This window comes from Gallinula chloropus, assembly GCF_964237585.1.
Source record: "Gallinula chloropus genome assembly, chromosome: 2".
NCBI lineage: Eukaryota > Metazoa > Chordata > Aves > Gruiformes > Rallidae > Gallinula > Gallinula chloropus.
Window position 1 is genome coordinate 65,365,643 of NC_140086.1, and position 23,695 is coordinate 65,389,337.

Sequence of the window (23,695 nt, forward strand, 5' to 3'; positions counted from 1 at the left end):
AGTATAGATGAGCATAAATGTATATCCCTTCCTTCTGCTGACTGGGTGTCATGTTAAAAGCTTCTAAAATGGAAAGTGAAGAGAGAAACTGTGGAAGCCTTTGTTCAGGGCATAGTGACACCCTTCCAAAAATAGTGAGGAAAATACACCATGTCTTAGTTTTCATGGATGTGTTCTTAAAGGTCGTCCTTTTTAGGCCCAGTCCCTGGGCTTCTCAAATTGTTAGGGCCTCCATAAATGTGCAGTTTTGCCCACATCCATGCTGACTGCACCATACAATTCATTAACTGTTTCAAGGTTTAAGTCACTCTCAGTGCAGTGGCAGTATTTGTTTTAACACCTAAGGATTGCCTTCATCGTATTCATGATCAGAGGCAGAAAAATGCTGTAGTTAGTAGAGAGGATGTAACACATTGAACAACAAAATAAAGGAAAAATGCTGTGAATAAATGATCCAGCCTTAGTCTGTCTTCAGCCTTCAGAGGGAGATCCTACTCTGGAAAACACGCTGAAGCAGACATAGGCTCTTTGCGGTGTTGTTCTAACCCAGAAATGGGTTATGGTTTAGCACAGGACAGGAACGGTTGGACTTGATGATCATAAAGGTCTTCTCCAACCTTGTGATTCTGTGGAAAGCTACTTGAAAAATGTCATTTTTTTTCTTTTTCCCTTCCGCTTCCATGATTTCCAATTTGACTGAAAAAAGTTTGCAAGTAAAAGATGGTTTTCATTGAGCTCTCTCTTGCAGAAATCTTCAAGGCTTAATTGTGTTGGCTCATGCCTTCTGTACCATCTTTAAAATTACCTAATCTTCAAATTAAGTATCATTCTGAAACACCGTGCAAATACACTGGGGAGAGTGTGATAAGCAGCGTAGATGAGTGTCTTCATTGCTGCAGAAGGTTGTTTATGGTAACAGTGAAGGGTCATGTAACATCAGCTCACTCTTGAAGTCTCTGGCCATATTCTCATCTAGACCGAGATGAGATACCTGTGAGGAAAATTATTTGGTACCATGTTTCTAATTCAGCTATCTTACAAAGTTATTTTTTTATATCTCCCTTTTTCAATTGTGAATCAGTGTTTTTACCTGGGGTTAGCCTTAAATAATGCAGCCCAATTGGCCAGTAGTGCTCTCATTGTAAGCATGCAATAAAATATGCTCACAGTAATTTGACAAATGATGTTGTTTGAATCAATAGTTTGTTCTTTCTTTGGTTGCCTAATGTGGCTCATGAGGTGTTATTTCCTTTGAATGTTGTTGAATTAATTTTCCTCTTAATTATGTTTCTACTTTTTTCATACATGTTAAAAAAGTAATTCAACTATTGTATATAAATAACATACATCCCATCTAGCTCCTGCTTTTCCAGGTAAGTGATGTTGCCTTTCCAAGACACTTCCCCTATGTGAAGGAAACCTTCCTCTTTCTAACCACTCACTGGTGTTAATCCATTCTCCTGTTCTGCTGTGAGAATATTCAAAACAACTGGTAAATAGTGCAATCAACAACATAATCTATTATATCACCTTATAATGTAATGCAATCACTATTATTTTTATTACAGCATTATTTTATTATAATTAGATAAACACCAAGTCCTAAAACAATGAGTGGTATAATTTGAACTATAAATTTCTTCTTTCATTTGTAGAAAAAAGAAAAATTACATACATCTTCTGGATTTTAAAAGCCTAAGCATTAAAAAATACCCTTTATTTTTGCTGTAGACAGAATTTTATTTCACAGGAGATGCCTGTGCAAAGACTCTTCTTAATGAACAGTTTATATCTTCAGAAAAATTAAAAAGGACATTCATCAAATGCCCGAGGACAGATATTTCTTTTATAATTAAATATTTCTGTGTTTTACTGTACTTGATATTCCCATCAAGCAAATATGTTCTTCCTCCTTCTGAAAAAAGAAATATTTTTTTTCCTTTTTTTTTGTTAAAAAAAAACCCCTAGTCCTGCTCTGTCCCTGAAGTTGTCTTTATAAAATGAAGCAACAGCTTTCAGATAGCTGGGGCTTGTGAATGGTTGTGTCCAGAAGTGCTGTAATGAGTTGCTTATCATTAGTATAAGTAGCTTGTTATTTTAAAAAAGGCTAATTCTGAGAAGCAGTCATTTATTTTATTTGGGTATCATTTGAACTTGTTGCAACCTATGTAAATATTTTGGCAAAGGCCTGAGTTGATGACAGACACCAAAATAACTTCAGTAATTACATAGTGACTTAATTAGGTAAATACTTGAACTGAAACCCAAAATAAAACACGCTGCCTTCTTTGCTTGGAGAAGTGGATAAAGGTTAAAACAGACGGCAAGAAAATCAAAATATTGATGAGGTGGCTTCAAAAATACTTCTCTCTCCTTCTGTGGTAGGCTGATAGTATGGATGTAAGCTCCCCAGAGAAGAGAAGAGGTGCCACCTCTTCCTTGATCTCTGGTTCTTACTCTCCCGGGGCAGACAGCTTCGTTTCTATTACAGAAAGCAGGCCCCTTCCAGAAGGACTCAGGAGTATGTCCTGGTGACACCTCACTGCACCCATCAGGCACCACTGGGATGGGAGCTGCTGCTGCCATGTATTTTTGTTTGAGAGAGGGAACTGAGTGAGCTCAAAGGCACAAGCAGGTATTTAAAGTGTGACAGACCTCGCGAGCTGGTTATGATGTAGCGGCAGCGCTGAGTGAGAAGCACTCACAGGTACTGATGCCTTCCAGCTGTGGGCAGCTTTGAGCTCTGGTTCAGGTGTCTACATCACTGACTCACTCATCCCTCTCACATCACTGTCAGCCACCTTAGGAAGAGTAGATGGGTCTTTCACTCAGTAGGGATCATCTGTAGGTTGAGCAGCCTTAAGTGAGGGCCAGCCCCTTCACTGCAGAGCACTGTACTTTTTATAGGGGGACTCTTCTGCTGGAGCAGTACAAAAAGGGCCAGGAAATAGCACTGGGTCACAAAAGTGGCAGAGTGCAGGAGTCTCAGGATGGGGTCAAGGGGAGAAGTCACTGTGTTACTGGAGGCTTTTTTCACAGGTGAACCAGCTGTGGTCAGACAGCGCAGTCTGGAGATGAACATGGATGTAGTGGAGAGGTGACCTGAAACATAGGGATTGCTTGAAAGTTGGGGCTTTTGAGGGTTTTTTTGGCCATGGTTTCTTAAAACTTAAGAATGGATGATGAACATGATAGTTGCTTCTCAAACCCAAAAGGTGTCCTGTGCTTTTATGTAATAAAAATACCTCTTAAAACTGTTACAGCAACTCCGATCCAACATGAGAGAGATGGAGAAGCTCTGCCTGCAAGTCCGGAAGGAGGACATCCCGCTTCTCCAGAGAATGGTAAATCCAGTCAAAGAGGAGGCCTCGCGTGCCGTGAGGGACTTCCTGCAGCTCCACTCTGAATCTGCAGAAGAACTGAAAAAGCAGCTCGAAGGACCAGAGGATGCCTCTTTAACCAGATCTGCAACTCTAGGAGGAGGTAGTAGAACTTAATTTCCGTGTCTCTGGTAATTTGTATTGCTGTATCCAGGCTGCGCTTTCTGACCAGAGTGGCAAGGGATATTTCAGTCAAAGAATAACTGTTAATCAAGAAGTAGCTTTTCTTTTCCTCCTCTACACTTTTCTCATGGTCTGAGGCTAAATATTTCTAAGTGGAGAATGCTCTAAAGCATCCTAAGAAATGAGATAGCTGTGGCCTTTTGTGAAAAAGATCCCATAGCCTTGGGTCTTGAAATAGAAGACTGTTCATACAAAGAAGAATGTTTACAGTCCTGTTTCCCCGCCCTTGCAAGTCACATGATGGTGTGTAAGTAATCATTTAGGCCGTTTTCATTGAATTAGTGCTTGCAACATCAAGGAGAAAACATTTTTTATGTGACAGACAGTATAATAGGCCACTGCTGAAATACCTGGAGAACAGGAGCAGGTCTCTATAGAAAAGAGACACTCTTTTCCTGTAGCATTTTATCTCAGTAACTGACAAGAAGGCAGAAAACAGTAAAAAGCCATTTAAATAAAAGATTTGAAAATACATTATAACATGCTACAAGTCAGACATATTTGCTGTTTTCTCCTCCTTTCTCTACAAAATGTCTTTCATGGCTGCTTCCACCATTCTGTCCTCGGGTGAAGCCCTTATTATGTCCTGCTACTGGCTAGTATTCTCTGCTAATGATCTGTGAGAAAGTTGGATACATCAGGATTAAATACTCCCAGATAATTAGTTTGATTGCTGGAGTAGTGGTATTTTGAAAATCGTTTGGAAATTTCATGTATCTTTAAAACTGAAAGAGTGTTCTCAGTCAGTGGCATTGCAGAAGAGCCTGCCATCAAATGTGATTTGCTGCATAGAGAACTGCAAGAACTCTTTCAAGTGTGATTAACAAGGTAGTGAGTCTAGTGGTCAAACAGGAGACAAAGAAAAGTAGTTTGGAAGACTTGGAACACCCTCCCCTAGACCAGGTTGCCCAAAGCCCCATCCAACCTGGCCTTGAACGCTGCCAGGGAGGGGGCAGCCACAGCTTCTCTGGGCAGCCTGTGCCAGGGCCTCACCACCCTCATAATAAAAAACTTCTATCTTCTTACCAGGCCAACAGAAAAGACTGATTTGGCTTCTGACGTGTGAATCTTGACTCTTTCAACACCTTCAGCATCTTGTAGTTCATGCTGTTCAGTCGCCAGTACTTTGTCCTAATACCTTTATGGGCTTCCAAGTCCAGCTATTTGGTGCATTCTCTTTTTCCTCCAAAACAAAGAAAGATAAGAACTGAATCTGTTCAGTGTTGGAGTCCTCTGGGACCTCCTTACTCAGGTGCTCAGAAATATGCTTGAACTTTCGGAGGCTGTTTCGTAAATGCTCGAGAGCGAATTTCATCAAGAACTTTAATAGATGGAGTTCGTCTAAATATGTTCAACCTGTTCTCTTTATCTTTTGGTCTGTACACTTTTTTCCTTTAAATTCATTACATCATATACCTGACCACAGCTACCTGTTTGTATAAAAACTGACTTACTATTTCTCTATGTCATTTGATGTCTTTCTTTACCTGGCAGTGCACTGACACTTCTTTTGTCTTCCTTTAACTTGAAAAGCATTCATAGAAACTTTCTTGCCCTTGGGTAGTTGCACTTTATTTGTGTCCTTGTCTTTATGATAGTAACTTTCCATGCTTATATTATTCCCTGTGCTCATCCTAGTTGTGTGTCAAATCCTTGATATCCAGGTTGTCAAAGAGCTCTTGACGAATCCATAAGCATTTTCCTCTTCATCAGGACAACTTGCTGTCATCTTCAGTATGGCCTATGTTATCAGTGTCTGCCAGCTCTTCTACAGTCTTTTGCCCTTCAGGAACTTGACCCCCAGAGTCACTAATAATCTGATTGCCAACTGTGTTAGTATCTCTTTGGTGGGGGAGCTCACTCATTGCCTTTGGTCTTTGAGTTTTGGGATAGAGAACTGCGGTATTTGGTGATCCCCTTCATGCACACCAGTTACTCTCAGTCTCTTTGTGTGCTCTTCTCTGTTAAGATCAGAATGAAACTTCAGATATCTCTTCTTTTGGGTAACTTTCTGTGGTTTTCCCCAACACGTTCTGGTATTTCACTGGAAAGTCTGTCTTCACTTAATTGTTTTTTTTTTTTTTTTAACAGTTACATGGGTGTTAAATGAGAACTAGGATTTCATTTCAAAGAACAGGGCTGCTTTTTAAATCTGAAATACCTTTAAAGTATCGAGGACATCGAGCATAACTGTGCTTCAGAAAGACAGGAAATTGTTCAGAAAGGTTGGGAAGAGAAGAACAGATAAATACTGCTGGAACCACACAGTCCTGCAAGTCTGCTCGAGGAGACAGGACGTGTTTCCCCCCATCTGAAGAAGCACAGAATCAAAGAATCGTAGGGGTTGGAAGGGACCTTGAGAGATCATCGGGTCCAACCCCCCTGCCAAAGCAGCTCCCTAGGACATATCACTCAGGCATCCAGATGGGTCTTGAATATCTCCAGAGAAGGAGACTCCACCACCTCCCTGGGCAGCCTGTTCCAGGGCTCTGTCACCCTCACTGGGAAAAAGTTCTTCCGCAGTTTGAGGCCGTTGCCCCTTGTCCTGTCCCCACAGACCACTGAAAAGGGGCTGGCTGATTCCCCCTGCATCCCACACTTGAGATATTTATAAACATTAATTAGGTCCCCCCTTAGTGTTCTTTTCTCTAGGCTGAAAACAGTCCCAGCTCACTCAGCCTTTCCTCGTAGGAGAGATGTTCCAGGCCCTTAATCATCTTTGTAGCCCTCCTCTGGACTCTTTCCAGGAGATCCCTGTCTTTTTTATGCTAGGGAGCCCAGAACTCCAGGACACGATACTCCAGGTGGGGCCTGAGCAGGGCAGAGTAGAGGGGGAGGATCACCTCCTTCGACCTGCTGGCCACACTCCTCCTGATGCACCCCAGGATCCCATTGGCTCTCTTAGCCACCAGTGCACACTGCTGGCTCATGGCCAACCTGTCTGTCATCTGCCAGGACCCCCAGGTCCATCCCCGCAGAGCTCCTCTCCAGCAAAGAGAAGAGGAACGGTACAGGCAGGCAGACAACTAAATACAGTTAAACAGGTATTTTGTTCAAGTTTGCCTGTGAAAGCAGCTCTATTGAATTGCTACCACAGATGCAATATATCACCTTTTCTTTTGTGCTTGGAGGCTGTGGTCCTGAAAGCAAATCTCAGCTGCTGATCTCAATCAGAGGAGCTTTGCTGTGCCTGTTCTTTGTGGCATGTTGCTTCCCATCTGGTAGAGAAGAAGGAGTTTACAAATTCAAATCGCCCGTTTAGAAGGGATGGCAGTGAAATGATGTGGTCCCTTCTCTCCTCCTCCTTCTCCATGCTCAGCTCAGGTCCAATAGAAATGGAATTTAATTGCATTTTAAACTAATGTTAACAAAAGGTGAGACTCCACTCTTCAAATTACTAAACTCTTTTAAGCCACATACTGAACCTCCCAGAGCATTAGATTTTTATCTGGAGTGTAATGAGGTGCGAAGCCCCATTGTGAAATCTGCAGAGGTGGTTTGTATTCCTGCCTGTCTGTGGAGATGCTGGCAGCCAACTGGTGGAGCCACTTCTATTCTCCCTTCTATTGAAATCCGTTAAACTCGATAAAAGGCAAACCAGAGAATGTAAATTTCTCACTCATACTTTGAGCAGTGTTCTGTCACCCTTCTTATTCTTTAGTTTTCCGAAGTCAGTGAAGGAATTTTCTTGAGGATATTTTCCCCCACTAATTTTTAGTTATTAAAAAAATGAAAACAGTGTGTAAACCTGCTTATAATTGGAATGTGTGTGATGCAAAGTGTCGGCATCACTCATGTGTGTTGAAGGGTGTGCTTTGCTTCAGCATAGATTGCTAAGGACAGACCAGAGTAGGGAACGTAATTTGTTAGGAGTAGAAAAATGGACACATTTGGATATGTGATTAACTGTACTCAGAAGGGAAAAAAGGAGTATCTCAGAACTGTGTGTATAAGATTAATTAATCTGATGCTACAGATCAAAAATAGGTTCTAGAAGAACTGGTGATGACTGTAGAAGGCGAAGCGCCTTCCACGCCTGGGCCCTGAAAGGAAAAGGGGTGGAAATAATTAGAAAGAAAAGCAAGCCCAGAATAACACCCCAAATGGCCTACTCCATCGTAGTAACTCTCCTACTCTGCTTACTTAGCAATTACGGCTGGATATTGGCTTCATTGATGTTGGACTTCTATTGATCGGAGAGTAGGAAAATGGGGCCTTAATGTATTTTGAGATAAAAACATTGAAAAATGGATAAATCTTATGAAAGTATGTAATTTTTTATTTTATCTTAATTCGATGAATAAGCATACACCATTACTGGCTTTCTAGTAAATATGATTATTTTTATTTATTTTCAGCTGTTCATACCTGTTGCAGTAACAGTTATATAACATTATTGTAGTACCTTGGCACATTTGTTGTTTGCAAAGATTTTAACACAGTATTTACACTTCATTATTGTTAGACATATCTCACCAGTCTTCCCCACATCAAGTGTCCTCTTTATGCTGCCCTCCCCAGGAAGGAACCATTGGTGTCCAACTAAAGTAGCTGTTTCTTCCTTCAGGAACCAAAGCTCTCTAAATTACTGTGATCTTTGCACGGTGCTTACAGTACATACGTTCTCCAGTCTGCCTTTCACCTGCTCAAGCAGCTCCTTAATCCTTGCTATGACAAGCCAAACTTGTTCGTTATTATTCTTTATTATCACTTAATTGCACATCTGTAATTACGCACATGGCCATTGCACCGGAGTGGCTCAAGACTGGGCTCTCAGACTGGAGGAGGTATGTATGTGTCTGTCTGTCTGTCCGTTCGATCTGCTCTCCCCCATGCCTCCTAGCTCACTCCCTGTTTCTCCCAGCACACTTTGTCCAGCGATTGAGAAAGGAAAGACCCTTGGGAGTAACTCACACTGCTGAGCTTCAGGTGCGTGTCACCCTCCCAGTACCGCTGCCCCACCATCCAGGAGCGAACACCGGGCAGCACGTTCGCTGCTTGGTTTGCCACTGCTTTTACTTCTAAAGCTGCTCTCCTCCAGCTTCTCTTGGGCCCAGAGTGCTGAAAGTCAAACCAGGAGTGCAGTAACCATGTGGTGTAACCACAGAGTGAGTCACTGTCCGTTCAGGTTTGGGACTGCAGAGTTTTTATGTGGCATTATGTAAATGAAAGGTTTTTGTCCCAAGCTCAGTTTTCTTAGCTCAGTTGATACAAAATTAAGTAGCTGACCTCAAATTCAGGAGTGTAAAGTCATGTAGCATCATTCTCAGAACTGTTTGTGAAAGGGTGCTGATAGAAATGAATCCATTTCTCCAGCAACAACAGCAGCTTCCTTTTAAGAAACTCTCTAGTGCTGTAAGACTTTTCCCTACATGATCATTTTCAGGCCAGACATTTGGCTTGACTTGGGTTAAAAATCAATTCATCCTTGTGTCACATCAGGAGGGAGAAACTTGACACATCACCTGTGCTCTGATCCAGTGTGTTAATTTCTAAACACTGTGTTTGTCCTTCAGAGACTTTACCTAGCACGGAAGTGAAGGATGGCTCCCAGAGTTTAATCCAGATCTGCTCCCGCCTTCCTGAAATACCTCAGGAAGAGAACGCAGCCGAGTCCTGGGAAACCTTAGAAGAGGTGTGTTGAACCTCCCTTACTGCCGTGTCAGCGCTCCTGTTTTTAGCAGCTATTACAAAGTAACATTTGGGTTTTATTTGTAGGACTTGATTCAGCTGAGCCAGCTGGTGACTGATTTTTGCGTCTTGGTCAATGTAAGTACCACACCTGCGTTCTGCCCAGGGTGGAGGCGTTGTGCAAAAGCTGGGGGGCCACTCCTGGTTGGGGAAGGGAAGATGAGCGGTGCTGCTGCTCCTAATCTGAACTCGGACTGAGCTGATGTCACTGGATCGAAGTGACACAGTAAGAGAATAACGTTAATTGACTTTATTCAGTCCAGTATTCAAGACCACAGAATCCTAGGAAGTTCAGGAAAATGCCAGTAGAGGCAGAGAAGTTTCCCCACAGGCAGCTGGGGTGCCTGCAGGGAGGTGCAGTCTTTGCTGCCTGGGACCCATGGTAAATGCACCTACAGTTTACAGTAGTTTGTAGTTTATAGTGTACAGCAGATACTTTCCAAAGTCACAGGCGATGCGTATAATGTTTACACCAAATGGTCTAGCAGGGAGGTGGAAGGTTTTCTTTTGCTTTCCAAGTGCAAAAGGAATGTGCAGAAGCCCCAGTTGAACTACTCAGCTGTCCTGCTGAGCTGACAGCGCTCCCTTCCCTACTCACCCGCAGTGACTCAGTGCAGGAGTACCTTTGTGGCTCTCCTGCAGATTCAGGCTCTGCCGAGGTGATTTTTGAGGCGGCAAGTAGACCTCTGTTTCGGCACCAGTGCTGGTAATTGCTCCTAAGTTCTTGCCACCAGAACAGCTACTCATGTTCTAGCCAGTGACCCTGGCCACAAGCTGAACCTTAGCAGAAGCTGTAGTGCTGACTACAGATTTCTACCCAGGCCCCATTTGCTTTTACAGTTTCTAATTTTATGGTGAAGACAGGGTGGGTGCTGAGTCTCACTCTGTAAGGAGAACTAGAAAAATCTGGCATTTCTCTCCCCTTTGTTGTGCCCTTCCTCTACTCTCACATGTAGCTGCCAAAAGGTTGTGAACCTTCATCATCCACACTCAGTTCCAATGTTTAGGGCTTCCTGTGCCACGGGGATTTTAAGCTGACAGCTCTCACCCCCTGGGAGAGTTCCTTAACCTCCTTTCTGTTGGGTTAGTTGGGAGAGAGAGAAACCAGCTGAGTATGTGCTGCTTCACATATACAACCCGCCCTCCTCAGACACATTGGGCTGGAAAGGGACTGCTTTTTTCTTCAGTAGCCTAAATGTGAACAGCTGTAGTTAAAAAGGGGAGCTCCTGTCCCCAGGACTCTCTGGATTTTACACGTCCCCGTCATTAGATACAACGGCAGGTATTTCATAAGCGTGTGTATCAGATCCTGGCTGGTGGATTCCACGTTTTCTGAAGTAGAAAGAGGGAAGGGAGTTCAGAAAGCCTTTTCTTTTAAGCCAAGCATCAGCCATCTCATTATTTTGTAACATAAACCAGCCTGGATATCGCTGAGATTAAAATAGGAACAAACAAACCCCTTTATCTTCTCTCTAGCGTTCTCTTGGAGAGACTGCAGGGGAATGTGACTGCATCTGGAGAAGGGAGGGAACGTTTTGGTAAAATCCAGCAGTAGAATATAGAGCAACAGCGAGTATATTTTCAGTACTGTCACTACTCTGTAAGGCTTTATAATGTCATAATGGAACTCTTCCATTTAGATTCCGTGGTGCAGCTTCCTGTGTTGGAGCTGGGACTGATAGATAAACACTCTTTATAGAAATTTTATTTGAGCATGAACCTCAGCAGGAGACAGAAAGGCTGGTTTGGGTGGGTTTTCCCTTGGGAATGCGAGTTCGTCTCTTCACAGAAACCATTTGGAAACCCTGAGTTCTGGGATGTTTTCTCCAACTGCAGCAACACCTTGTGTAATGCCCACACCGTATTATTACTAAATAGTTAAGGTGGGGAATAGTTAAGGAAGTTTGTATCTTTGGCAGAGTTTATCAGATGCTATTAACAAACCACCATTGGGGCTGCAGGGCTGCAGTGTGCAGCAGATGAAAGTGGCTGTGGGGCCCTGATTACAGGCATTAAAATGGTGTGTATTGGCTCACCGCTGCTTCCCAGCGGGCTGCCTCACTCATAATTCCTTTGCATCTAGTCTCAGCAGGAGAAGATTGACAGGATTGAAGACCATGTCAACAGTGCTGCTGTGAATGTTGAAGAGGGAACCAAAAACTTGGGGAAGGTAGGGATCTGCTCCTGCTGGTCAATCAATGGTACTCTGCCTCCCAGCAATCCTCTGTATTAACCCAATTGATCTGCCGTCTTTAATGCTGAGGGAGCCAGCAATTAAGGAAATAAGGAAGAAATGACCCACAGGTAGCAGGGGAAAAACAAAAATCAATCTCTCTTGTAATTTTCTGTCACATCCAGGCTACTAGGAAATACAGTTTGGGGGAGGGGGGTCGGGGGCTGTTTTTTGGGGGAGGAGGGGGCCATTTGTGGGGAGCGCTACGCTGGTTTACCCACAAAGACAGGAGCATTTGATTGGCTCACAGGAATGAAATAAACATTAAACAACAGGCTGCTGGTAAGCTGCAATTTCAGTGCTGGTCCCTGTCGATGTCAGCAGTAGCTGCCTGTAAGCCACAGCCCTCGAGTGAGCCATGTAGCTGGAAAGGCTGCGCGTTCTCTTCGCTCCTCACCCGATCTAATGGTGGAGGTGAGGGAGAGACAGCCTATGTCAGCGGGCAGCAGCATGTGAAAGGGGCCCAGTTCACAGCTGGGTAGGTGTGACAGCTCCATTCTGAACCGTGTTTGGTGTGCTCTGTCATACACGTGGCATGGGAGATCATCCTCTCGTAAAGACCAATTTGTAAAGTTTATCTCTGACTGAGCATTCCAGTCGTTGCCAAGAGCAATGAGGGGAAAACGCGCCGCGCTGCAGGTGAGGAGTCTAACGCTGCTTTTTTTGGTTTCTTTTTTTTTTTCTCTCCCTCCCCCACCCCTTACAGGCTGCAAAATACAAGCTGGCAGCTCTGCCCGTGGCAGGTGCAGTCATTGGTGGAGTGGTGGGGGGTCCTATCGGGCTCCTTGCAGGCTTCAAAGTGGCGGGAATTGCAGCTGCACTTGGTGGTGGGATTTTGGGTTTCACAGGTGGAAAATTGATACAAAAAAGAAAACAAAAACTGATTGAGCGGGGCTGTTCCAGCTGTCTGGAGCCTTCTCCCCAAAGTGCCAAAAAATCCAGCTGAAGCCTGGGTTCCTTTTGACCAGGAACAAAGCGTAGTCGCCGTGCTGATGACAGACCCGCAGCCTTATGCTTTACGTACTGGGCTGAGTTGCCTGAACTCTGACAACAGAACTGTTACTTGGGAGGGGTGAAACTGTAATGCCAGAATGTCTCTTTTCAGATGGGGTAAGTGACGTCAGCCCTTGGAAAATGTTACTTGTACAAGCCTTAGGTGAGCCGTATGCGCAGCTGTAACGATGGGTCGCAGGTGCTTCATGCCAAACTTGCACAGGGCCTTGCACACAGTACGAAGGGAGAGATTTGGAGAAAACCCTGGTGCTTTCCCATGAACTACCCAGAAGCTGGAGCTCCAAAGAAAAGGACATAAGCTCCATCTGTCTTTCGTGCCCATAGCACAACTTTAAATTTAACTTGAATTACCTGGATTCCCAAACTCCTCCTGTGTGTACCCCCAGGACACGACAGGGCTGACTATGCATGTTCCTCAGCACACAGGGAAGCATTAGTTGCCAGAGGAAAAGGTTAAAAGTTGGCCGAGTGGGGTGGGATAAAACCCATCTGCCTCTGTCAACCAAATCAGATCAGCATCATGCTCAGCTTTCCCCTTTTTCAGGTACTTTATTTTTTTAATTGGTAACCTCCTCATCCCATCTAAAGCGTTGTTAAGAATTAAACAGTTGAAGCTGTAACCCTGCAGGACTGTTACTGGAGAGGAGTAGTTTTCCACGGCTGCTCAGCTCCTTGGCTTGCCCTGAGAACCCGCACAGGGTGAAGTGACGAGCTCTGGTGGCCTGAGCCCGAAGCCTCAGCCTACTTCAGCAGTGCTTACTGCCAGCTGTAGCTCTGGCTTCTCATCCTCCATCACCAGCAGCAGCATGGGGGGAGAGCTGACAGCTTCCCTGGAAGGCCTGTTCCCTCAGCAGCCTTTACTTAACCTGTCCCCCAAAGGCAGCATTAGGCACCAGGTCCCAGGATGGGGAAGGGGCGAGGCCGATGAGTTACCCCTTTAATGGTGCTGGCGCCAGCTGCCCGCTCCGGCTGATGGGACTGCTGTGAAAATGCCAACCCCAGTGTCTCCAGCAAGCAAACCCTGCTTCCCTGGGCCAGCTGCTCCCCTGCACGCTGGTCAGTTCTGAGACTTCTGCTCCCACCCACACTGCAGAGCAGCTTCTCAGCCTTTTCAAGAGTTTGGGACGTGCTGTGGAGCCCGTCAGGGTGAGATGCTGCTGGTGCTCTGGCTAGCTTTTCACAGCAGATGCCTTTTATTCTTACCTTCCTGCCGTTGCTGCTTAAGAAGTCTTTGGCTTCTGAAACTTCCATAGTTAAATACGGAAGTGTTACTCTGTTTTTACTGTCATATCAGCTACTGTTCAGCACATGCCCCTACCTCCATCCTTCCAGGCAGCTGCCATGCTAGTGCTACTTCTGCCTGGGGAAACAGAGTTTGGGGTTGGGAAGGTGCTTTTTTAAAAGAAAAAAGTATTTTAGACTGTTGGATTCATCCTGAGCTCAGCTTGAGCAGTTTTATTAGACAAGCCCTGAAGGCAGTGTTCTAGGTCTGAGCAGGGATCACTCTAAGGAAGCTCCCTTTTCTTAACTAGTACTTTGCTATCATCCTTGGAACTAGCTGTCTGCTAATGACAGATGATAGGTTTTTGTGCCCAGAGCCACTGCATGCAACTGTTACTTACAGCACAAGTATCTCTGAACAGTTCTTCCTTGCTGCTTTGAACTGAAATCAGGCTCAGTCAGCGCCTTGTGTCTCTATTAAGGAGGTCTGAGGCTCAGGGAAGCAACATGTGCAAGAGTAGTTTTCACAAACCACCGCCAGCATCCTCAGAGCCACATGTGTTAAAGCCACAGCACCAACATCTGTAACATCAGCTGGAGTGGAAAACATGACCCAAGTCAGTCAGCTCATTTGCTCCTGCCAGGCAAAACCCACTTTTCTTTAAATGCAGCCTGCTTTGGATGTAAACACATTTAATGAGCTTGTAACAGTTTCATCCTATGGCTGCTCAGTCATTTGAGATGTAGAAATTACATTTAAAGGAAGAAATTAAGAAAAAAAGCACATCCTTTATCACAAACTGTAGTTTATATATATTTTTTTTAAAGTATTGTTTTAAAAAGCTCCATCTGCTTTCCTACTGTATCCTTCAAAACCTTGTGTGTTTAAATGGCAGCAGCCACACGTGAGACATTGCGGCCTCCAGCCTCTCCCCCCGAGCTGGACTATTGCCAGGACAATCTAAATCCCTAAGACTGAATTCCTGCCACAGCTTATACAGACTGAGCTTGGTGTGCACTCAGTTTATGAAACATCTAGCACAAAAAACCTGTTCTTCCTCCTCCCATCTTCAAGGAAGCAATTTCAAAACATTGTGTGCACGTTAGACTTGGGAGACTATTATTTAAGTGATGATTTTTAAAAATAGATGGGTTATTTACACATGTGAAGTAACCAAGCCAGTGATTAAATTGCTAGGCCTGGTAGTCAGGAGAAATGTAAGATATAAATAATCCTTTCAAACCAAATAAAATTCTTTGTCTATCAGCCTGGTTGTAGTATTTATTGAGAACGGGGGGTTGGTTCCTTTCAGCATCTAAAAGACTTGACCTGTGAGGGATTAAATAATGGAGCTTTTTAATCTCCAAGGAAGGCAACTCGAGCCGTGTAACTGTTACATTGATTGTCTGCCTGTTGCTGGGATGCCAGAGCTCTGGGAGCAAATTCTTGCTCAGAAAAGCAACCACAGATTACGAAGTGTCAGGGGGCTGGGGTGGCATCATCTCTTGCCCTTGCTGGCTGAAAGCACCAGCCACCAGCCTTGCTGGGTGCATGAGAAGGTAGCATCTCTCTCTCCACAAATAGAAGTTTGGGTGTCTTCTGCAAACCAGCATTTATAAATAAGAATCCCAAGGAACAACAGGAACCCTATGCAAGTAAGATGAGCCCTTGTGGGCACTATGCAGGGGTTACCTGAAATTTCACATGCCTGAACAACTCCACAAGTTCTGCAGCAGCACCCTTTGAAGCACACCATGCTCCCCTCTTTAGATCCTAAAGCAAAGCTGCCCAAAATGCTTGGTTTGGCTTGAAGTGGAGAACAGAAGCTCTGGCTTTCAAGCCCTTACTGCAGACTCACAAAACCAACAAAAAAGTATTGTCTTGCAGTAAACCCCCTTTTCGTTAGCAATTCAGCCTCTGCTCAGGTGCCTGGAGCTTGGCCGTGGGTGGTACCAGCACCCCTCTCCTCAGAATCAGCCCCCAGAAAGCACCTGGTGCTCCAGGGGCTGGATTCAGCAGCCTTTCTTGGGATCAGCTTTTGCCACAGACGCTTTCTGTCCATAACTGAGCCCATGATGCTCAACTGAAAGGCAAAAGGAAGCCTGATCCATGAACTGCAGGGAAGTAAACGGGAACCCAGTGGTCCACAGCACAAATCCTTCTAAGGACACCAAGCCTCAGGAGCCCAAGTCACAGACAGATTCTTTGTGCACATTCATTATTACTCCCCAGCAACACACCCCAAAGTAACAGAGAGAAGCTGCAAGATGGAAAAAACACATTTATCACACCAAGAAGCCTGAAGATGCATTGAGCAAAGCCTGTATTCTGGTGCTGGGCACAACAGAGAAGCCCACAGGGAAAGCAGTACTTCCTCTGTCGCAGCAGGAGGCGGAGGCCAGGCAGTAACTAAGGCACGAGGCAGACAGAGCGTAACAGGGAGCTTGCACGGGCTGTTTGCAAAGTAAAAAGACCAATCACAACATCTACAGAGATTAATTTAAGGGTGACTAAAGTAAGATGGCCAAGACCCTTGGCCTCTCCTACTTGGAAGAGTTTCCAACATCCCTGTTCTCGTAACACAACCATGTAGCTACTATAACAATCCTAATTCCAGGAAATCAGAGCAGGTCAGTACAGCCCTTTCATGCCAGGTACAGCCATTCTCATGAAAGCTGCTCCTTTCTCCCCTCGCTCGGTATTGCCATGGTCAGTCAGGATGATGGCTCAGACGTTTACACCCAGTAAAGCACCACACGAGATTCTGTAAAACTTTAATTTATTCCCCTCCCAAGTATCCAGAATAGAAGACCCTCTTAAGTTGGAGAAAAATGTGACAAAGAAAGAGATTACCAGGATAGCTGTTCACATGAAGGAGAAGAAGAAGAAGCAGCAGCACAAACTACCAAGGTTACACAGAAAACAACCCAAAAGTCCTATTTAATGGGATAGTGCAAGTTAACAGCATGTCTCTGGCAAGGATACCTTCATTTGGACTATAAAAGTTTTACAGAACAGAGTTAGATCAAGAGTCTGGATGGGTCTCTGAGATTTTACTGTAGCATTAGGAACGTACTGTTTGAAAGATGCTGTACAGAGTGACCCACCAAACAAATGTATTTACAAGCCTGGGGAGAAAAAAATTATTTTTCAGTTTATTCAAAATAAAAATACACATAGAATTATGAAAATATAGGTTTACTATTTCCACCACACAGAAGTCAATGCTGCTGTCTGAAAGGCTTGCAAGATTATTTCAAGTTTTTTAAAGTTCATCTTTTTCCCTCAATAAGGTGTACCTATGTTCACTGGGTGCCAGTTTCTGGAATGAGCTCTCTGGCGGGCTGCTTGCTAAATCCTGAATTGGCTGAAAGACAGAACACAGAGTGATGGTGCCTGTTAGACTCATTTCATAATCAATCACCTCCAGAACACAAACTTCTGACATGAAATCACAGAGCACATGAACATCTGGCATTCACGAGTTTCCAGCTGGTGGGGTGGTTTTTCTTTCCCTGGAGGCACATCCTGAGCCCCAGGTAGGTGGCACTGCACACACACATTCATTAACGAAGCACCTTCGGTTCAGGACGTACCTTTTGTTGGCCCAACTCCACAGTAACAGCCATCACATGACTTTGGGGACAAGTGACTTACAAGTATTCCAAATGCACCCCACGGTATTGCCCTTTGAGCCTGCCTACTGCTTGCTCTGAAAGCTCTCTAGCTTGTGGCCTAGGGCAGCAGAGTCCCGGTGCGCTGAGGCCAGCACGCCCATCGTCCTCACGTATACACTTTCCAGAGGATGGCAGGGTGCCACACTGAGTTGAGAAAGTGGAAGTCCCAGGTTTTGTCTGTGTTTGTCAAGGCAGAATGGAGACAAGAGGAAGCCTGCAGCTCCACAGAAGGAGCCTGTGTCCAGATAGGCAGCAGGATCCAGGGACTTGGCAGGCTTCGCCCACCCTGGCCCAGCCTCCTCCACACCCCAGTTGCCCCCCAGTGTCTCCTCCTCACACACCTGACTTGTTTCAAGCTGACTGACTGCCTACCCTATGCCTCAGACTCCAGCCCTGTTTTCTGAACCTCCTCCTGCTGACCTGAATTCCAGTTACCCAATGAATTCCTGAGAAACATGGGGAGTCACCAGTTCAATGAATTGCTGCAAAGACAATTCAGCCCACGTGTTTCCAGGGCCAGTCATGACAGCACGGAACAGCAGTCATTCTCCTGGCCCTCAGCAAGCCCTCCAGGGCTTTCAAGCTTTTAAATCTTTTAACTTTGAGCAGGGCAACAGGAGGCTGCACTGGCAGAGCTCAGCACAGTGCCACCCTTACCACATCCACAGATGACCTGCAAAATGAGCCTGTAGCCGTAAGTTGTTTCTGTTCCTCACCCCAGGGTTCTAGGATGGCCCAAGGCACCCCAAAACAAGTGCACACGTTCTACTCTGGGGCCAACTTTTGGCTTTAAGACCTAGAGAATGCAACATAAACCTTAAAAGAAGTGTTTAAAACCAGTTCTGTCTTAGGGGAGTGCCTGAGGGAACAAGAAGGTTGCCTGATGGGCTGCTGCATTTGCACTTTTCAGCATGACACCAAGCGTATCAGCTGAGTGGTGTATGGAGACAAGGCACAGAAGACTGGGCTGGGAATCAGGGCTGGCAATGTTTCATCCAAGAGGCAGAAAAGAATGAACTAAACACTGGGGTGCTCCTGAGTTTTGTCTGGTGAAGGATCTAGTAGTTCTTTTCCCAAAGAGATCCCAGGAGTGGCTTCCAGGCAGGTAATTATACAGCATGAATCTAAACGAACAAATGGAGCCTGTGACCACTATTAATGCTGCTTGTTAACTGTATTAATAAAAGTAATAAACCCTATCACCACTTAGCAATCTTTTGCTGATGCCCTAACAGCCTGCCTCCCCCTGGGCTCGGTGACTACCTGTACACCTACAAAACCCTCAATCCACTGCCCCTTCCCCTTGGAAGTGCCCTCTTGTAGCGTGTCGTGTGGGGAATGACACATCTATGATGTATCATCAGTTTCTACACTGAAATCACATGAGAACTTAAGAGCAGCTCTGTGAGCTCAGAACAGCCGTTTAGCCAAAGATCTGCTGTTTCAGTGGAGTGAATATTTACTCTTACACTCTTCCCTTATTCAAGGCAAACAAGTATGATTCCCCCAGTGCTCTCCCTGTCTTTACCCAAAGGGAAGTTAAAGGAAGAGCCAAGCAGAGGTGGCAATGTTATGCTTTGCTGAACAGAATTCTCCTTCAGGAGACTGAAATTAGAAATACACACACATATTGGGAAGTACAGCTCTGACAAGGGGTTAAAAAAAGAGTCTTTATTATATGCCCAAGTTATTTGTTGTAGCCTTACCTGACCAGGTGCTACATCAGTTGGATCAGGGCCATGGTGAAACTCCCTATGCAATTTTCCAGAATGCAAGTCTAGTACAAATTGCTTCAGTTTACCTGGAACTCTGGAAAAAAGGCAACAGAAACAGCCACAGGTTTATTACAAGTTAAGTCCAAACACATAAGATTGAAAGTGCACCGTGTTTAGCACAGCTGACTTGTGTTTGTCTGTCACACTACGTCCACTTTGAGGTGATTAATAGAAGACAGGAAGCCAAATGGTTTGTTAAGGTATCCTACCAGCTCCTTTTTCTTTCCCCTGCCTCTGGAGAACACAGCGAGTATTTCATCCTTCCAATAGCTCCCACGGAGCGGTACGAGCCGGTAACTCCATTGTACAGGCGCCTCGGCTCCCCCGCCAGCCGCAGCGTACGGGGGAACAGCGGGGTCCCAGCGCACAGTTTACAGATACAAATGACAGTCGGGTAGCGGTATTGACAAAACATCTTTGAAAGGCTCTCTAGTGCCTGAGCAACTGCAGACACACTGGAGATCAGCACTAAGAGGATATCAATGGAAATCTAATCTGAGATCATCTACTGTCACCCACAGCAAGCGTGCTAAACTGCAGCATCCAGTTTAGCTTGTGAAACATCAAATAGAGTAAAAAGCCGAGGATGAGGAGTTCATCTAATAAGCATTAAAGACGGGATGAAAACCGTAACGTGAGCACTGCTCGTGCAATCAAAAGGTAATGTGTCGATGGAGCAGGTTTTGTGGGGAGCCTTTCATCATGCCAGTTACCTCACTCAGGAAAGAAGGACAAAGTGTGGTCAGAAAGGCTATCACCAGCATCACACATCACCAGAAAACTCCAGGTAAAACACAGTATAACCCAGACTCCCAGCGTATCGCTACAGCAAAGCCTGCTCCTAATCCCTATTACAGTGGGACTCTGAGGGGTCTCTTCCCTTCCCAGCTAAGACCAGGAATTAGTAGTGATGGAGACAAGGGGGTTCGTTCCAGCCCAGCTGCAGGGACAGCAGAATCACTGCTCCCTGCTTTTACCTTTAGCTCCTGCCCTGTTCTAGGTCAGGCACACTGCAGGAGACATCCCCCTCCAACCCCTTCTCCTCTCCTAACACAGGAGGGGCATTTGGTGCCTACAGCTCCTCGCAGCTCAGCCACTTCTCACTGAGGAGACAACCCATCTTCTGAACACTCCCTGCTAGCACCTCCAGCCTGGAACAGCAGGACGAGTAGGGGTAGGTGGCTAAAGGCTGAGGAGAAAATATTGGGTGGTGATCTCTCTATGAAGTAGCTATTCTCCAAAATGACAGCTCCCTAAAGAAAGGGATCATCTAAAGAGCCAGTTCTGAAAGTTCCATATCCAAACCCTATTGGTTGGTGGCAGCACTGAGATTACAAGAGACAGTCTGGGGCCAGTTTCTAAAAGAGACCAGAAGAGTGTACTATGTGGCAGAAATCCTTCCTTGCAGGTGAGAGACTCAAAATCAAGATTTTTACCTATTATTAAAAAAAAAAACAAACCCAACCAAACCCAACCCCCCAAAACCAACACCCAAGTCACAACAATACACCACTAAAACAAAAATCCAAACCACACACACGAAAGAGAGTATCCCCTCCAGGAGCTCCAAGCTCTCCCCGTTTCCAAACTGTTAGGAATTTCTAAGTATCAGCTCAATCTCCTAAAGTAAGGTTGAATAATTATCATTAAGCAACGGTCTACAATCCTGACATTTCTCACTCATCTTCATTTGTGTGTAACAATTAGCACACAAACAAGCAAGTAGCTTCCATTATTCTCAGTGTTTCACAGAAACAGAACAGGAAAGTCTGAACTAAACACCTCTATTCCCCTTTAAGAGAAGTATCAGGTGTTTGAGAAGTGCTATTATAGCTACATCAAACAAAGGCCACGTTTTCAGAATAAGCCCATGGAAAATTGTGGGGAGAAGCCAGGTTTGAACCTTCCTTCCAGATGTCAGCATTTCAGGTAGAAAGCTGCCTGCTGGAACAGCAGAATTAGATGTGGGGTTATGCTCATGTTGCATGCTAAGCCTGAGCTCTGAATCCCTGCTTTGACAAAACTTAAATACCCTGAGTTTTGAAAAGGATGAATGGGCAGAAATTCCAAGTCTCAAGGCCCAGGCATCTTAATAAACAGCATACATGCAGGTACCTCCTCTGGGATAGAAACAGGAGCTTAACTCACAACCTGAAGATAGGACACTTCTCTCAGGCTGGATGTCCCTGAGGGTAACATTTACACATCTACTCCCCAACTGAACCCCAGGAGACAGAACATCTGCTCCTAAGGCAGTACAGCATAAAGACAGGCCGATGTAAAGAGGATTATCAAGGTGGTATTTCACCTAAGCACCCTGATACTTGAGAACACATTTTATTCAGATACCATGCCAATAATCAGCCATTTTCCAAGCCGTGCGTGGAAAATTTAGAAACTCATGCACAAGGATTTCTCTGCCAGCTTTCCAGGTTTAGACTAATGCTGGAAAGCTGGAATTGCACAGCAGGGAAAAAAAAAATCAAAGCAGCAGGCTGGGAGTTCTTACATGGTTCATTTTACAGTCATTATTGCATAGCACAGCATTTAAACTTTCCATGTAGTGTTTTAAACCTTTTAAATTTAATTGATGTATCTAGGATGCCACCAAAAATACCATGCCAGGCTTCAAACACCTAACTACTAAAGAAGACAGCAAAACTTTGAAATAAAAGAGCAGCAGCATCTAACAACTTAGTGTGAGATTCCCTTCTTGCCTAAAGCAATGCAATGACGTCACACCAACTCCTATCACTTTAAGGCTCTGAATTGCAGGTAGGGAGCTTTACCTATCCCAGGTTTAGTCACCCTCCTGTCACAGAACTGATTCAAACAGGAGCCTGTGTCTTTTCCTTTGTTCTTCCTGAATTAAAACACACAAAGAGAAATACTTACGACAAGTCGCTGAAGTCTGGGAAGACATACATGTGCCTGAAGCTATCGATGGCAATAACAGGGCAGTCTGCTGGAGTCTTCTGGATGTGGAGGAGAGGGTGCCTGAATTTGTCACAGTCAGCATGGAGGAAGTTTATTGTACCTTAAAATTGTGAGCAGACAAAAATCCACGTTAAGATTTTTTTTGTTATTATTATCTTGAAGGCCTAAACACTTTTGTAACTGTATCACAAAGGTGGAGATATTACAGGTACAGCATGCAAAACTTGGAGATTTCAATACTAATGCCACCAAAATAACCCAATTTCTTAAAGTGGTTTTGACCACAATGCAGACTGAAGTATTGTTTAATGCCCTCTCAAACTGCATGAGGTCATTTAGCCCAAAGGGACTTCTGAAAGTCACTTACTAACCATTTTCCCAGGAGTCAGCACTCACTGTCAGAAATACATGAAGCCCTTTGGTCTCACAAGCTTTAAAGCTAGGATTCTGCTTGGCTTTTGCTTCCACTCAACTGAGTTTGTCTCAAAAAAAGTTACACCGGTAAAAACAAGTGGTAGGAGTTCCTACAAACCTTTTTCACTTATTAACTGTCGTGCAACCTCCTGCTGGAATTTCTCTAAACTCTCCAAGTCATCTTTCATATGGAAAAGAATGAGAAAAGGAAGGCCTTCTTCTGTCAGTTCCTGCAGAGAAAACAAACAGCAAAACTCATTTCTTCCATTCCTTAAGGGCACTTAAATGATTCCAGCAATCTTCAAATTCAGCAAGATCTCTACTTCAGAAGCAGCTGAAAGAACAAGACTGAAGATGTTCACTGCTGAACCTGCAGCTAAGACATCAGAGTGATATCGTTTCCTTCTTCTGTCACACACAGCAGCTAAAGGATGAAGGTATTTCAGTATTTTGGGAAGGAACACACCTGCACTGGAATACCAGCTCAAAAGAAACAACCCAATTCTGAGAAAACACATCTTCACAGTAACAGCGCGGTATTAAATGCTATGAAAAGCTGAGTGTGCATTTGATACCCAGCCCTAGCCTGGTTCTGGCAATAAGGTGCTGTTTTCTTAGCATACCACTAGGAATGAGGATCTCTAAGGAAACGCATCAGAGAGGTGGGGAGAGGAGAGGAGGAAAAGAAAAAAAGCTGAAACTAATGACACAATCAAGTAGTGCTCTTTTGCCAGTAAGCATGTCCTGACTGTCATCTGTAGAACACCATCATCAAATTCACAGGCTAGTGTACTGATAAAGTTGATGAAGAACTGAAAACCTTTGTAGGACCAGCAAACTTCAGTTCCTCACAGAAATGTGCTCTTGCAGCCTGAGTGCATTATAAAGATCTGTCCAGGGACAGATAAACACAAAACTCCTTGAATAGTTTATTCAGGATCTTCCTCTTACTCAAAATTCAAACGAAACCAGAGCATGTGTTCACTTGCTTCTAAAGTGATTTTTAGGAACCTGTGAACATCAGCTCAAGGCGCCAGAGCCCAATTGAAGAAATTGTTGTTGTCAGCCAACAAACACCTACAGTTTTGTCCTGGCTTTCCTTTGCACAACCGGTGTACAAGTAAGAGCTGCCATTTCTTCAATTCTAGCCCATAGCAGAATAAAATCTA

General features: G+C 44.6%; 2 protein-coding genes across 2 annotated transcripts in view; one reads left to right on the forward strand and one right to left on the reverse strand.

The window, feature by feature from the left end:
- STX17 (syntaxin 17) overlaps window positions 1-12,433 on the forward strand; it is a gene marked incomplete at both ends in the record, with an annotated part of 29,864 nt that extends 17,431 nt beyond the window's left edge. Inside the window, 5 exon segments of the mRNA XM_084279875.1 lie at window positions 3,264-3,483; window positions 9,080-9,198; window positions 9,282-9,332; window positions 11,338-11,424; window positions 12,194-12,433. Of these exon segments, the coding sequence (XP_084136001.1) occupies window positions 3,264-3,483; window positions 9,080-9,198; window positions 9,282-9,332; window positions 11,338-11,424; window positions 12,194-12,433 (717 nt within the window).
- A 4,201-nt stretch (window positions 12,434-16,634) lies between these two features.
- ERP44 (endoplasmic reticulum protein 44) overlaps window positions 16,635-23,695 on the reverse strand; it is a 49,618-nt gene continuing 42,557 nt past the window's right edge. Inside the window, exons 9-12 of the mRNA XM_084260565.1 lie at window positions 22,645-22,756; window positions 22,071-22,212; window positions 19,107-19,209; window positions 16,635-17,090 (exon numbers count right to left, since the gene is read on the reverse strand). Coding sequence (XP_084116691.1) covers window positions 16,989-17,090; window positions 19,107-19,209; window positions 22,071-22,212; window positions 22,645-22,756 — 459 coding nt within the window. The 3' untranslated portion in view covers window positions 16,635-16,988. The remainder of the gene's footprint in view (window positions 17,091-19,106; window positions 19,210-22,070; window positions 22,213-22,644; window positions 22,757-23,695) is intronic.